Source organism: Penicillium griseofulvum, assembly GCF_001561935.1.
Source record: "Penicillium griseofulvum strain PG3 chromosome Unknown contig_80, whole genome shotgun sequence".
In the NCBI taxonomy this organism is placed as follows: Eukaryota; Fungi; Ascomycota; class Eurotiomycetes; order Eurotiales; family Aspergillaceae; genus Penicillium; species Penicillium griseofulvum.
The window spans coordinates 726,383-740,475 of NW_024467471.1; the positions used below are offsets into that span (position 1 = coordinate 726,383).

General features: G+C 50.3%; 1 protein-coding gene across 1 annotated transcript; it reads right to left on the reverse strand.

The window, feature by feature from the left end:
• Positions 1 to 368: 368 nt before the first annotated feature.
• Positions 369 to 13,517, reverse strand: PGRI_013050 (uncharacterized protein; the record flags this gene model as incomplete). Its single annotated transcript, XM_040789018.1, has 3 exons — positions 369 to 815; positions 871 to 13,175; positions 13,235 to 13,517. The coding sequence occupies 3 exons, from the start codon at positions 13,515 to 13,517 to the stop codon at positions 369 to 371; spliced, it is 13,035 nt and encodes a 4,344-aa protein (XP_040645971.1).
• Positions 13,518 to 14,093: the final 576 nt, after the last annotated feature.

Consider the following 14,093-nt stretch of genomic DNA (forward strand, 5'->3'; position numbering starts at 1 on the left):
TCCATGCGGACCGGATACTCCACAGACTGTATACATGATACTTAATGCTATTTGACCATATCCTGAAAAATCTTAGTAGATACCCAAGGTGTAGAGTACACACGGTTCATTGGGACTGGTAATATGTAGAATACTATGTAATACATGTAGGATCCCACGAGGTGAATGTTACAAGCGATTGTACAGGAAAGATCGGACATTTCTGCCGTTGATCTTCCAAAAGAAAAATGTACAAAGAAACATTCAAAACGATATACAATTGAACTCAGAACAGAAAGTACAAATCTGTCAGGGGAATTTCCTCCCAACAGGAGAACAAGAACACAACCCTTCTAGGAACTGGGAGAAGTGACCAAAACAAATACAGATCAGTTATCGACCATCAACTGCTCTCCCTCATCAAGCAGAGTCGTAACCCGCGAGAGATCAGAAATCATCTTACGACCATGACCGACCAGCAAGAGCTTCTCAGCATTGGCAGGCAGACCCAGGTAGGTAGGGGGTTCACGCTCGGGGAGATTGTTAACCCATGCGACGAAGTCACGCATGCTAGTGGTTTCCGGCAGTGTCAAAAGGTTGTCGTTCTCTACACCCGAGACGAGCTTATAGCCGTCTTCGAAAGCGGCGGGTGTAAGGAAGCCGTTGACCAGGTTCTCGAGCTGCTGGTAGTCGCCAGCGTCGTCGATTTTACCACCGTACATCTCTGCAACAAGAGTGCGGATCATCTCCCATGGAATCTTCTGCGGAGCAACGTTGGAACGGCCTTGGGAGACTGTATCGACCCAGTGGTCGATGATGAAGGCTGAGCATTCGTACTAGGGGGAAAATGTTAGTGTCTTATGGAGAATGAATGGATGTGTTGGTACTTACGTCACTGTCGTTGAACTCCCAGAAGCCCTTCCATCCAAGGCTTGGTGCGTAGCGGAGTCTTTCTTGAACGACGGCGTGCAGGAAGCAGAGCAGGAGATAGACACGAGCCTTTTCGACGGGGGCCTTGCTAGCTCTGACATTCAGCGAGGAGAGGGAATCCTTCATGTTTGCACGCACACCTGCGGGCTGTTCGTACATCAGCACACGCGAGGCACGAATCAAATTGACAGGGATCTTAGGGCTGGACTCCATGGACAAGAAGAGGCGGAATTCCTTGTGTGGCTTGAGGGAATCTAGTCTCTTTTCGAGACTTTGGAGCCAAGCAGGAGCCAGGTGGACGTTCTTGACCAGAACCCAGTTACCGACTGCAGCTGCGTTGCTGATAGCCTTGTCGGCACTTTCGAGACCTTCGTTGGATCCCATGGCGATGTTGGCGCAAGTTGCGCGGGTGGCTTCGACAAGGGCATCGACCTTGTAACTAGCATCGAAGCCGGGGCTGGAGCTGAGCGCGATGGGTCTAGTTGCAGTGACTTGGTCAACTACGTCCTTGAGATCGGCGCCACCCTCGAACAGCTCGCGGCCGAACACAGCCTCGACGAAACGCTCGGCGGAAGGTACAAATCGGTCCATGCGGCAAATCTTGACAAGGAGCAAGGACCGAAGGAGTTGGTCGAGTTGAGATACACTCTCGTCCCACACAACCGGGACGAAGTTCTCTGCAAGCTCCTCGTCGAAGAAGCGATCCCACTGTTCTTGGGTGACGTTTGGAAGATGTTCTTTGAAGAGGGACATGTTGGCCAACTTCATTATCACTTGATCGCGGGCGTCCGCGGCAGTTGAAAGATCCGTGTCCTCCACCGTCTCATCCAGGACGCGGTCGAGAATGGTCCTGTCCATGGGGAATGGAGTAGCTTGAGCAAGCAGGATGGCAAGGGTGATGCGATCCTTTTGAACGAGACCCAGCGAGGTTCGCTTGTAGGTGTTGATAAACAAGTCCCTAACAATAATCTGGACACGCGCAGCATGATCCTTCTCTTGAGCAAGGCGCTTGTTCTGGTAGAGAACAGAGTTGAAAATATCGACAAAGTACTGCAGAGAGAACTGGTAGAAGTGGTTGATGTGGTGGAGCTGCTCCAGAACCGCAAAGACGGCACTGCACGAACGGGCAATGATGCTGTAGTTCTGTGTAACGTTTTCAACCTCGAGCATAACGCCTTCAGTCTGGTCCATCTTCAAAGAGATATCACCAGCCTCCTTCTTGAGAGTCTCAAGTGTTTCAATGACATTGTCATCATCAAGAATATTACCACGGGACTCGTTGAGAGCTTGCAAAAGACGCTTCTCAAGTTGTCGAAGGTGGACCTTGAATTCTCCTTGCATTTTGACGAGATTGTTGCGACGTTCATCGACATCGGGCCGCTCGAATTTGAGGACATCATTCAGAGACTGTGTTTGCAAGCTGCTCTGGGTGACGGTGAAGTTGACGAAGGTGGTACGACTGCAAATATCCGGCGGGAACGACGCAGATGGATCCCGGGTCGATAGGAAGAGCTTGAAGGATGGCGAGAAATCAATTTCTTGCTTGCCCAACTGAATGAGGACACGACCACCGGTCTTCTGGTATTCCTTGTTGAGAACGTGATTAAGAATAGGGTCCAGGTGCTCGGCATCCTGGATAAGGATGGGGTTTCCGAAACGCAACGCGCTCTCCAATTGCTTGACAAAGGAATCGTCCAAGAAGCTCGTGACAGTAAGCTTGCGGTCTTTGCTTTCCTTCTGTAAGAATTCTGTAATACGGCCAGATGGATCAACAATAAGCGGATATCTGTTGAATCTCTTGAGGATGATAGCGTTCTCTGTGCAAAGGTCATCAACGGGAAGAGAATGACTCTGCCATGTCAGACGCTCATCAGCATTGGATAAGTATTCCGTGATGGGATTGTGAGGCTTGAAGCTAATGCCAGAGGCTCCGAGTTGGTGGACCCAGTCCTCAGCCATTGCTTTACGGAATTGCTGATCATAAAGACCAGCATATGCAAGGAATGCAGCTGCGATGAGGACATCGCCCACGAGGGTGCTGATCTGAGTTTCGAATGACTTGCTACCGTCTTCCCAGCGCCCACGCTCAGAGGACAAACTATCAAGCAAACGAACACTGCGGTCGACCTTGAACTGAACTCGATTCATCTCGGTCTTGATCGCCTGTGTTTCACTGATAAGGGCCGCATACTCGGCCTTGTAGGTAGCGATGCTGCTTTCGAGGTCGTTGATGGTATTTTCGATGGCCTGAGCCTCGGCCTTGGTTTGCAGGGCCTGCTCCTCGAGTTGATCTACCTCGTCACGTAGAGGACCAACACGATCGAGGATTGCAGAGTAGTTGACTTGGGCTTCGACCCATTGCACCAGAGGACCACAAGCTTTACTAGCGCGGTTGACTCGCTCATATGTGAAGTCTTCCTTCGAGAGGAACTCGTTCTGCATCTTGGTACGGTGTCTGCGCGTCATCTGGCGCTCATTGTCGTAGTTGACGATGCTGGCAATGAAATCATCCCGACGAATGAGACCTTGAATTGTCTTCCAACTGTCGACGGTGTGACCGAGGAGTGTGCATACGGCCTCCAAAGCGAGTCGGACACTGGCGGGAGGGTTACCCATGGACCGAACTTCCGTGAGATGTTGACGCTTAATATTGCTGACACTCTTCTGGGCTTCTAGGACAGCGGGTTCAGCCCGGGCCAGATCGTGCAGCACAACTTCTTTCCGAGTTGCGACTTCCTTCTCTTGTATCTCCAACGCGGCCTGCACTTCCAATGAAACCTGCTTCCGCTGTTCTGCCTCCTGCTGATCAGCGACCATACGCTGCAGCTTCTCGTTCGCTTCCATATCCTTCTTCTCCAATTGTGTCTTCTTTTGTGCGAGACTGGCTCGAAGGTCGCTCACTTTGTCGACGGTGTCGTGAAGTTTTTCTAGACCAATGTTCAAGTGACGCTGTTGTTCTTCGAGATCCTCCCGCTTCTCATTGAACAGCTTGACATACTGCGCAACAAAGTCGAGATAATGGCGAGGAGTGAGGAAAGTCACCCGGCCTTGTTGCTTTTGCAGTCGTCCGTTGAAGCGATGCAAAGAGTGGTGGATATAAACCATGGAATTGACAACAGTGTCTCTGTGTGAGGCCGGGAGAGCCAACTCGCGGTAGGCCACTGGGATGCTATCAGGCGAGATGAAGTTTGGCTTGTCCAGATCAACCGATTGAGTGAGCTCAGAGCCAACCTGGAACAGGGCTTGGTCAGACCAGTCACCCATCCAGTTCAGGACACAACGGTTGAACAAGGCGGGACTAGTAGCTGCCTTTGAAGATAGGCCCTCCTCCGGCGGGTTCATGGTAAACACAACGTGCAGGTTCTTCACAATCTGCGAAGTGAACCACTTGTACAGCTCCTCCTGCGAATCGAGGAGCAAGCCTTGACGTTGGGCACCCTCTTTACAAGCAGTCATCAATGAGGAGAATTCATCACCCTCGAAGAGACCAGGGACTTCTGCGTTTGCAAGCAAAGTGTTCATGCGTTCCAGGAATCCAGAGTCAAGGACGTTTGATTCGTCCATAATGAAACAAATCTTTTCACCCTTGCATCCGGCCCGGCGAAGAACGCTGCGAAGATCATCATCGAAATCTTCCGAAGAGTACTTTCCGTGTACCTTGATCTGGAAGACCTTCAGACCATTCATCCAAGCAACAAAGCGAGATAGGGTTGTCTTTCCACTGCCGCTCACACCGATAAGGATAAGATGACCTTGAGGCTGGCGGAAGACTCGATCGATGCGCAGCGCGTGCTCAAGGACATCGTTGAACAACACAAGTGGAACATCCACCTCTTCTTCACAGAAGGTTCTTAGACGTGCCTTCACGAAATCACGTAGACTCTCCTGTTCGACAGGCACGTAGTTCTTGGACAGCCAGTTGGAGAACAGGATCGGGCCCTTGAGCGCTTCTTGGTCATCGATTGTAGGGAAATGTTCCAAGGCAATTCGGCGAACAGCATCTGCGGTCCAAGCTCTCTCCTCTTCATCCACGAGTCTGTCCTGGAATAGACGTAGGGCCTCGTGCGCCCAAATGCGGACCAGGCCTTCAACAGTGAGAGTTTCCAGTGGCTTGATAGCCTCGTACAGGCCCCGAACCCATCTGGTGAGCTCACGAGGCGAGTACACGTAGTGGGGCTGGATTTGAGGCGTGAAGCGGGCCTGGGATTCGAGGTAGAACTGAACCATAGCCCTAGTGAGAGCCTCGGAGTATCCACGCAGCAAGGGAAGGATTTTAAGCACAGCAGAGTTGAATGTGCCATAAATCTGATTGAGGGAGATTTCGCCGGGGTAGTCGACCATGATCAGCGGCGCATGACGCAGGAATCTCTCGGCCATCGGCGTACGGCCAGCATCCGTAGGAGGATTACAGGCGCCAACAAATTGAATGCGATCCAGAGTAACCCAGGTCTTGTCAGTGGTCCTCCAGAAGCCATTCTGCTCCACAAGTTGGCGCAGGAAGGAGATGGCGCGCTGAGTGCCGTAGCGATCAGGGGCCGGAAGATTGATCTCATCGCAGAAAATGACAAGCCAGCGGCCGATCTGATTTGGAGACATCACCACACCATTAAGAGTCTTCTTGTACTCACAGTACTGCTCAAATGTCTTGACCAAGAGATCGGGGGTGGTGGCACTCGAGAAGTTGAGACCAACAACCTCCATGTTCGGGAGCTTTCGGAGCGCCGCAAACAATGTCATGGTCTTACCGGATCCAGGAGGACCGCAAAGCAACAAGGGCTTATGCTCAGCAAGCCACGAGTACAGCACATCCTCGTGGCGAATAGTATCGACCGTGGGGATGATGACATCAGTTTGAGTGACGGAGTGTGTGTTGATATCAATCGTAGGCACCTGTGAATGCCAGCTGGTCCAGTCAGACTTAGGAAGACTGACGTCGTAGTCAATAAGAGATGAGTCGCCGTCCGGTGGGAGATCGATGGTAGACATTCCAGTGATGTACTTTCCAAACGCCTTGCGGTCATTTAGTGGGCAATCACCGGTAAGGGACCAGACCAGTGTCAAAAGAAGCTTCTTGGACATATATGACTCAATCTGTTCAGGGTCCAGAGGGAAGTCAGGATGCTGGGCATTGTATTCGAGAACATTTCGGCAGGCCTTGTTCAGCAAGCTGAAGAGGGTGTTGAGAGCACGGATATCCGTAAACTCCATGATATGATTGTACTTCTTTGCTTCCTCCAAAGCCTTGAGAACCAGGTCATCAACCTCTAGGAACTGTTTGAGGATCGTGGCAACAGTATCCTGGGCATCCTGTGTCCGGATTGTTGCAGTCCCTGCAGGTGCACTGTCTTCATCTAGGTCCTCGAACGTCTTTGTCCTGAGGCTTTCGACGTAATTGGAAATCATCATAGTTGGAGTAACGGTGTCGGCATTGAACCACACCATACCGCAACGACTGACGGTGGCAAGCGTGGCATACTTCAGGCTTTCAACTTCGAACATGATGCGAACATTGGGAGGTAGGTTGAGACGTTCTCCGTTGGGAAGAGTGAGGAGTTTGTTGTCATCTAGAACACTGTTCAGGTTCTCAACCCACTCAGGATCAACATCTCCATCGAATACAATCCAATGACGTTTGCTATCCTCGCCTCGGAGGTTGTCCACGATCTTTCTCAGAATTCCAGTGAAGAGACCGTCCGTCCATTCACGGGTTGTGCTGTCAAGGTTACCATAGAGAGACTCCTTAGACATGACCTTGGAGTCGATGATGTGGGAGACGCCCTCGACTCCTTCAATGCGCTGCATGGCTTGCAGTAGAATCTTCCAGGCAGTCGATTTACCGGACCCGGACTTACCAACCATCATGACACCATGGTGGATGCATTGGATTTGGTAGAGCTGCAGTGCCTTGGTGATCCACATCTCACTGTCGACGAGATGTTGCTCTTTGGTAGCAATATCACGGATCGCCTGGGTGAGTTTCTCGAAGTTGGCAGGCACATAATCCACGCCAGGGAAGTCTTCGACCTGAATGTCCATCATGATATCCACATCCTCTCGGATGAGTTTAGGAGCGATTGTTTCCCGGAGACTTTGAACAATAATTTGAGGTTCAATAACATCCTCAGGGCCTAACTCTCCCTCAGCGATAGCCAGACGAGCGCGCTTAAGACCACCTGAGCTAACGAGCACACTCTTCAATGCACGGAGACCGAAGTCGTAATGGGCCTGCTTGGAGAGTCGGGAAGCACAGTGGTCGAAGAAGGGAACAGTCTGCTTGGAAAGAGGCTTGGCCTGCTTGAAACCTTGAGAGAACAGCATCACTTCCGCGATTAGTTCCTTGTCCGGTTTGGACATGGCAACACTGCGGAACAGCTTCTTCAAGTTGTCTGGCAGGTTGGAACGACCAGCATAACCAGGGTTCATGGTAATGAAAATTCCGGTGTTGGAGTTCACAGCGAGTCGTCTTCCGACGAGTTCGATTTGAGACTTGTCGCCCTCGCCGCCAGTTTTCAGACCAATCTGGATGTTCTGGATTTGTTGAGAAACGGCCGACAGAATACGTTCTTCCAGACGATTGAACTCGTCAAAGCAACCCCACGCACCAACCTGGCAGATACCGAGGAAAATCCGACCCATTGCTTGGAAATCGAATGTGTCGTCACAACAGAAGACAAGGGTGAAACGACCGAGTTGCAGACCCAATGCCTTGACTGACTCAGTTTTTCCGGTACCAGCAGGACCGTAGGGAGAACCACCAAGTCGCTGGCAAAGAGCTTGAGTAAGGGTGAGGAAACAACGATCTGTGAGGGGCGTGCGGACAAGACGCTCAGGCACACCTAGATACTCAAATCCGTAGGCGAGCTTAGCGTTGGCCATGTGGACATATAGGCGCTCCAAGAAATCGCCTGAATTTTGGAACACATAACGCATCTGGAGGAGCCAGTGATAATGCGTGGGTGTCGTAGCATTGAGACTTATGAGCTTGGAGATGCAGTCGCGCTGGTGAACGAATTCCGTGATCATATGCTCACACTTCTTGCGAGTGATCGGATCGAGTTCGCCAAGCACTGTGGCAGCCAGCAATTCGAGAATTCGAACTTCAGAACCGTGCAACGAGGAAAGAGTTGCACCTCCTTCCTCCAACGATTGTTGCACTGCGTTGGTCCAAGTAACCTGACTAGCGAGTACCACAATCTGAGCAGGGTAGTTAGAAAGGTAGTCATTGAAAGCAGTTCGGTCCACATCGCTGCTATGGTAAAGAACTCCAAATTGTTCGACGGCCTCACCAAGAAGCTCGGCCAAAGTCAACTTCATGCTGGTCTCTAGGGCGGAAAGCCAGTCATTGATCCGAGGAGTCTTGAGGAGGTTGACTTCTTTCTTCAAACGAACTTCTTCGCCCTCCTTGGAGGTGAATGCAACGATATTGTTATCGTCATCCATGACAAGGCCTGACATTCCAGCAAACATCTTCTTGAAATGCTTAGCGACGCGGAAGATGTCATTGCTGTTACCAATGATCTCCAACAAATCCTCGTCTCCAACAAAGTAGAAGCGAGGGAATGAAACACGCTCACGCTCCAAATATTCACCAAGCGCCTTTTGGATTTTGTTGAGCAAATCAGCCAGTCTTTCCAAGGACTTTTGCACGTCAACGATTGCGAGAATATCTAAAACGAAAGGAGATTTGTACACTTTCTTCATGACAGTGAAGAATTCAGAGTTAATATTCTGGAAACGGCCCGACTCCAAAGGTAGAAGATGCTTGATATCAGCATTGCCGGTGAAGACGCCTTCTAGGTAGACCCATTGTCGCTGGACATCGATCCAGACGTCGAAGAGAACATGGACTCGGTTCAGCTTATCTTCCCAAGATGTGGCTTCTTCTTCGAATTCCTTGTAGTACGGAGAATGTCTCATGGCCTGGAGGGAGTTCAGGTTCTCACTGCACTTCGCGAACAGATCGTCAAAGCCTTTGATCAAGCGGCATTTGTTCTGGTAGTGCACCAGGTCCAGAGAATAGTTTTGCCAAGTCTCGCGAACAGACTTCAGGAATTCCTCCAATGCCATTTCACCCTGTGCCTGTGCGATAATAGCGCGAATGATGGAATCGCTTGATGCGAGTTGCAAATCCCAGACATCACCAAGAGTCAAAGAGACAAGAGAGAAACGCTTGTCGGGTTTAAGACTCTTGTAAATTTTGTGCCAGTGTCTTTCCTTGACAGCTTCGGATTTCATGTCTGACAAAAGGGAGTTGACCTTGAGCAGCTGCCGAAGCACATTCTGAATATGTTCGAAGGCAGCATATTGTCTCATACGACTAGGCATCTCCTTGGTCATTTTAATCAAATTGTCGAGTGACTGTCGGAGCTTCCTGGGTTGCACGCTGGTCCAGAGCCCATCGCGAAGGTCATTGAGACTATTCCAAATAGTCGCTAGAGCAGCCCAAACAGACATGAAGTCCTGGACCTCCTCGAGGATGGGGGGAAGAGATGACTCGGAACTTGGGGGAAGATCGAGAGCCTCCTTTGCCTTAGACACCATCTCAAACTCAGACTGGAGAGACTCAAGGCGAGACTGGAAAGAGCTCAAGGTACGGGATGCTTCTTCGGGTGGGATAGTGCCAGATACCGGCTTCTCGTCATTCCATTGGCTAATAACTTCAGCGATCTTGCCAGCAATGACGTGGTCTTCAGCGCTGATCTTTGCACGCAGGCCTTCGGTTTGCTCGTTGACAATTTTGCTCTTGCGGCTAAGCAGCTCGTTGAGGGCTGCCCATTCACCATCGACATTCTCAACGTGAAGCCAGTCGTATGGGAACTGGTAACGTTGGCGGGCGAGTGTGGTTTGACCTTGGCGGAAGAGATCAACCTCGGGTTCCCAGACTCGGGTCTTCCGCTTGCACTGCTGAACAATGGTAATAAAAGACACGGCATGGGCCGTTGAAGAGGCCTCCAGGGTTTGGCCTTCCAGGTCCCTGCGGGCAGCAGCAATCTCGGAATGAACCTCTCTCATGCGGCCGCCAAGCTTGGAACCGAACTTGACGAGAATCTCATGCTGCCATTGGTCGTATTTGGCGTTCACCTTGGTTTGGACTTGCTCGTAGTCAATCCTGATGTTTCCGAAGGCACGGCTAACTTCAGAAGTATCGAATGTAGCCCGGCTCTTTCTGATTTCCTGAAGAAGCTGAAGCCATTGAGACAGATCATCTCCCAGAATCTCGTAGACCTGCTCAGACCGAAGATCCCAAAGGGATTGGAACTGCAGCCACTTATCGACATATTCAGAAACGTCCTTCAATCTCGACTCGACAACATTGTAGACTTGATTGAGCTCATCGGTGCAAATTTGGGGGAGGTCGGAGAAGCAGACTTCAGACTGTCGAACATTTTGCACACCAATGGAGATCTGGTAACGAGAAGGTTTGATCTTTTCTAGGTTGCAAATCACACCGAGCCATGCATCAAAGTGAGACAACCAGCTTGCGCGTGCGAATTGTAGCGGTGGGTCCAGGTGGAGGACTTGGTTCTTCATCAGAATCTCGTGGAAGAGCTCAGGGAACTGGATCTTGTAACTTGAAGCTTCCGTTTCGGCCGCTGCAGGCTGATGATGAGAAGTAGTCGAGTTCTCATTGTTGATGCCTTGGAAGGTGATGATCCACTCGCGCACAGCGCGAAGAAGTCGGTCACGCAGAATTGCCTCGATGCTTCTATTAAGCTCAGCAACCCAGTATCCAAGGTTCACGTAGTTTTCGAGGTTAAGCTTATCAACAGAGACCTGGATGCTGTCCAAGCGTTGTTTGAAAGCTGATGCATCGAATGGGCATGTCTTGAGTTCATGGATCGATTTCTGGATGTTCTCGTTGATGTTGTCAAGCACAGTAGTTTTCGTTTGAAGTGTGGATGCCGAAATAGCAAACTCGCGGACAAATTGAACATGCTTGCTTTCAGAACGACCAGGCAAAGATGACTCGATGGCACCATTTGCCAATGCTGACTGCTTGACGTGTAGCTCGTAAGAATGAACAAAGGACTCCCACCGGAGAGGAATACCCTTAGCAACCATAGTCTGTACATCATTCATGTAGCCGTTGAGCAGCATATTGACACCAGTCATAGAAGCGATTGCTCGATTCGTCTGCAGCAGAGTGCGAACACTCTCCATCAGACTAATGGCGTAGGGGTAAACACGCTTCGCCTCCTTCGAGATATTGCTAACAGCATGGGGAACTTGGAAGTTGAGCCAAATAAGATTGCGAACCTCTTTGAAGAGAGCAATGATTTGAGCATCGAAGTTGACTGCCAGCTCCAAAACGTTTCCTGCGGATCGGTTGCGCACGACATTAAACAGGCGTCCAGCGATTGTAAAATGACGTTTTTGGACATCCCACAGCCATGACTCGAAGACAGGCCGGGTGTCGAGCTTCTTACGGAACAAGTTACTCTCATTCTGCAACTTCTCGCCCTCAGAGTGTAGGTGCCAGTTCTCACCAAGAACATTTTCGACCTTGCGCATGTAGCCATTAAGCTGATGCTCAATCTGGCGAGTCCAGATAATGGCACCTGACACGGGTGGCAGGTCCCGTAGCTGGGCCATAGCATGAGCTTCCGAATTACCGTACTGTTGCTTGAAGCGCTCATGCAAAGCACTGATATCTCGCTTGACATTATCAATAAGTTGTGTTTGGTACTCGCCAATTGCACCACGAATTTTAGGACGAACGAGAAGAGCGTTGAACTTTGAGAACACACGGAACATCTCATTGGCATTCCTGGCAGTCGCCAGACGGTCACGTAGACGAGCAATGATGGAATTCTCAACACGGGAAGTACGCTCACTATAGGCAATTTCCGCCTGCTCCCAGGTAAGAGATCCCTCCGGTGACACATCCAAAACGTCTACGTTCTTAAGAGCAGCGTAGGCGTGCGCAACTTCCTCCACGGCATCAACATCACCAATCTCCTCAACGATTACAGCGCCATCAGCATCAACCCCAGCTCCGTTCTCACTGGATGAAGAGCTGTTGGGTCCCAGGACGTTGATAATGGTTTTCTGGAGCTGTTCATGATTGACCCTGAAGGTATCAACGTACTTCAACCGCTCGCGGGTCTTGTCGTGTCTCGAATTGATTTTGATCGGAATGAATTTTTCGTTACGACGCCGGGTCGATTCACGCGCAACGTTCGTGAATTCCTTCAAGTTCTCCTCCCAAGTACGCCATATCACTTGTGTAGTCTTCATCAAAGACCGGAATTCACGGTAATCCAAATGCAAAATTGTATCTCCAGTAATAAGCTCGTGGATCTTCTTATCAAGATCACCGGAGATGGCTTCGACAAGTGAAAGTGCCCGCTTAATAGGGTAGGGACAAATCTTCAACTTCTTATTCAGGTGAGTGAAAATCAAGTTCAGTGATTCCTGGACCTTCTGCAAAGAAGTCGCAGAGAGGAGCTCGTCGAGAGGGAAATCTCGCATCAGCTGGTTGTACTTTTGGACCAATTCGGTGGCCTCTTTCAGCCCAGTGTCCGCCACAAAACTGAGGGTTGGCTGGTACCGTTTCGCATGACGGAGAATGTCCATAGTCAACCGAACACCCTCGCTTTGGAGCTGCGCCTCAATTCCCTCCAGTGCAGCCTCTAAGGATAGCCAGAAGTTGACCTCAGGAGAGGCGGATTCAATGTCCGGGTCGCGGGACATCTTGGTAATCGTCTGAATCGACCGAATCCAACCGTTCACGACATTCTGAATGCTGTTTGTGAAAGCGCTGCTCTCCAGTACCGCCGATGGAATCAACTCGACCGATGGTTTGATACCACGTGCTTCCGCATCCTTCAGAGCAGCCTGTACCACTTCATGGAGAGGCAGGTTCAGAGCTGGAATTTCCACATTCTGCTGGAGGTGCATCAACCCCCGCTCCAAGTCTGCGAATTTCTCCTTGGTTCCCGGGATACCAGTCTTCGCCTCCCTGTCAGTTTTCGATTTCGTGCCGACGGCCGTCTCCTGGCTGCGAGTGTATGATTCGAAGTAAGGACTGAGACAATGATGTATCATCAAATGTAGGATCTGGTAGGGGGACATTGAATTCCCCTGCTGGGCGGAGGTATTGCTGAGAGAGGCGGGACCAGGAAGATTCATGACTTGTACCTGCGATGCTATCGGAAGACTCATGTCGATGGGAGCAGGCCGTTTGATGATAGCCACGGAGGACACGGTTGTTGGAGCGGACGAGATATCGGAGGAGAGGTTGTAAACATATTGCACAGCTGTTTCTTTGACGCCCTAATTAGCATCATACCATCCAATGCTTGAGCACTTGGGCTTGACGTACCTTGATCCTCCGCTTCGCCGTTGGTTTCCTCCACTGTCACAATGTCCTTTTGCACATAGAGTGCGACTTGCGCTTCCGAGGCAAATCGCGTACACCGCTGCAGTGTTTCATTGTATTTTGATTCCGAAAGCAAGCTCCCAGCGCTTTCCAGCTCGGATCTCTGGGCTCCCAGTGTTACCTGGAGCACTTCGGTCAAGTACTGAATGACCGCACCGGAATCAACAAGAGCTGCAGTCTCTGGTGTTGGGGCGCCATTTGGCACACCTGATGAGGCGACCTCCATGATGCCAATATTATTATGACGATTTCGAAGTGTTCATCGGCGATAAGGAATAATAGGAGTGCGGATCGGGGTCTGGAATGTTGAGATCGCGTCGAGTGGGCGTTGGGTAGGAAAACAGAGCAAAAGGATAATGACAAAGGCTCAAAAGAAGAAAGAAATCTAATAGATTAAAAATGATTGGATAAATCCAGGCCTATGCCGTCCTGAGTCCTGGTGTCTGTTAAAGATTAAAATGATACGCGGCGTGTTTGCTTTACTTCAGGGGGATGTACACTATTCCCCATTAGGTTAGGCTTGACACGACCTCCATGCGACGCAAATCCATGGCTCTCGTCCCTGCTCCGTCCCTTTGGGAATACAGTGGGACCTCCGAAATATTGGGCCAAATCTATGTACCCAGACATACAGCTCTTTATACCGTCTGATCTTTGAATATACTGCCACAAGAATACTGGGCCGCATGCCAGGTGATCTATTTTCATTGGCCTTTCCAGTGGTTCGTTTAGTAGTTTTCTCAAATATCTTTCTCTTTAGATAGGTCGACGGTGAAAAAAAGCGAAAAAAAGGCTTAATTTA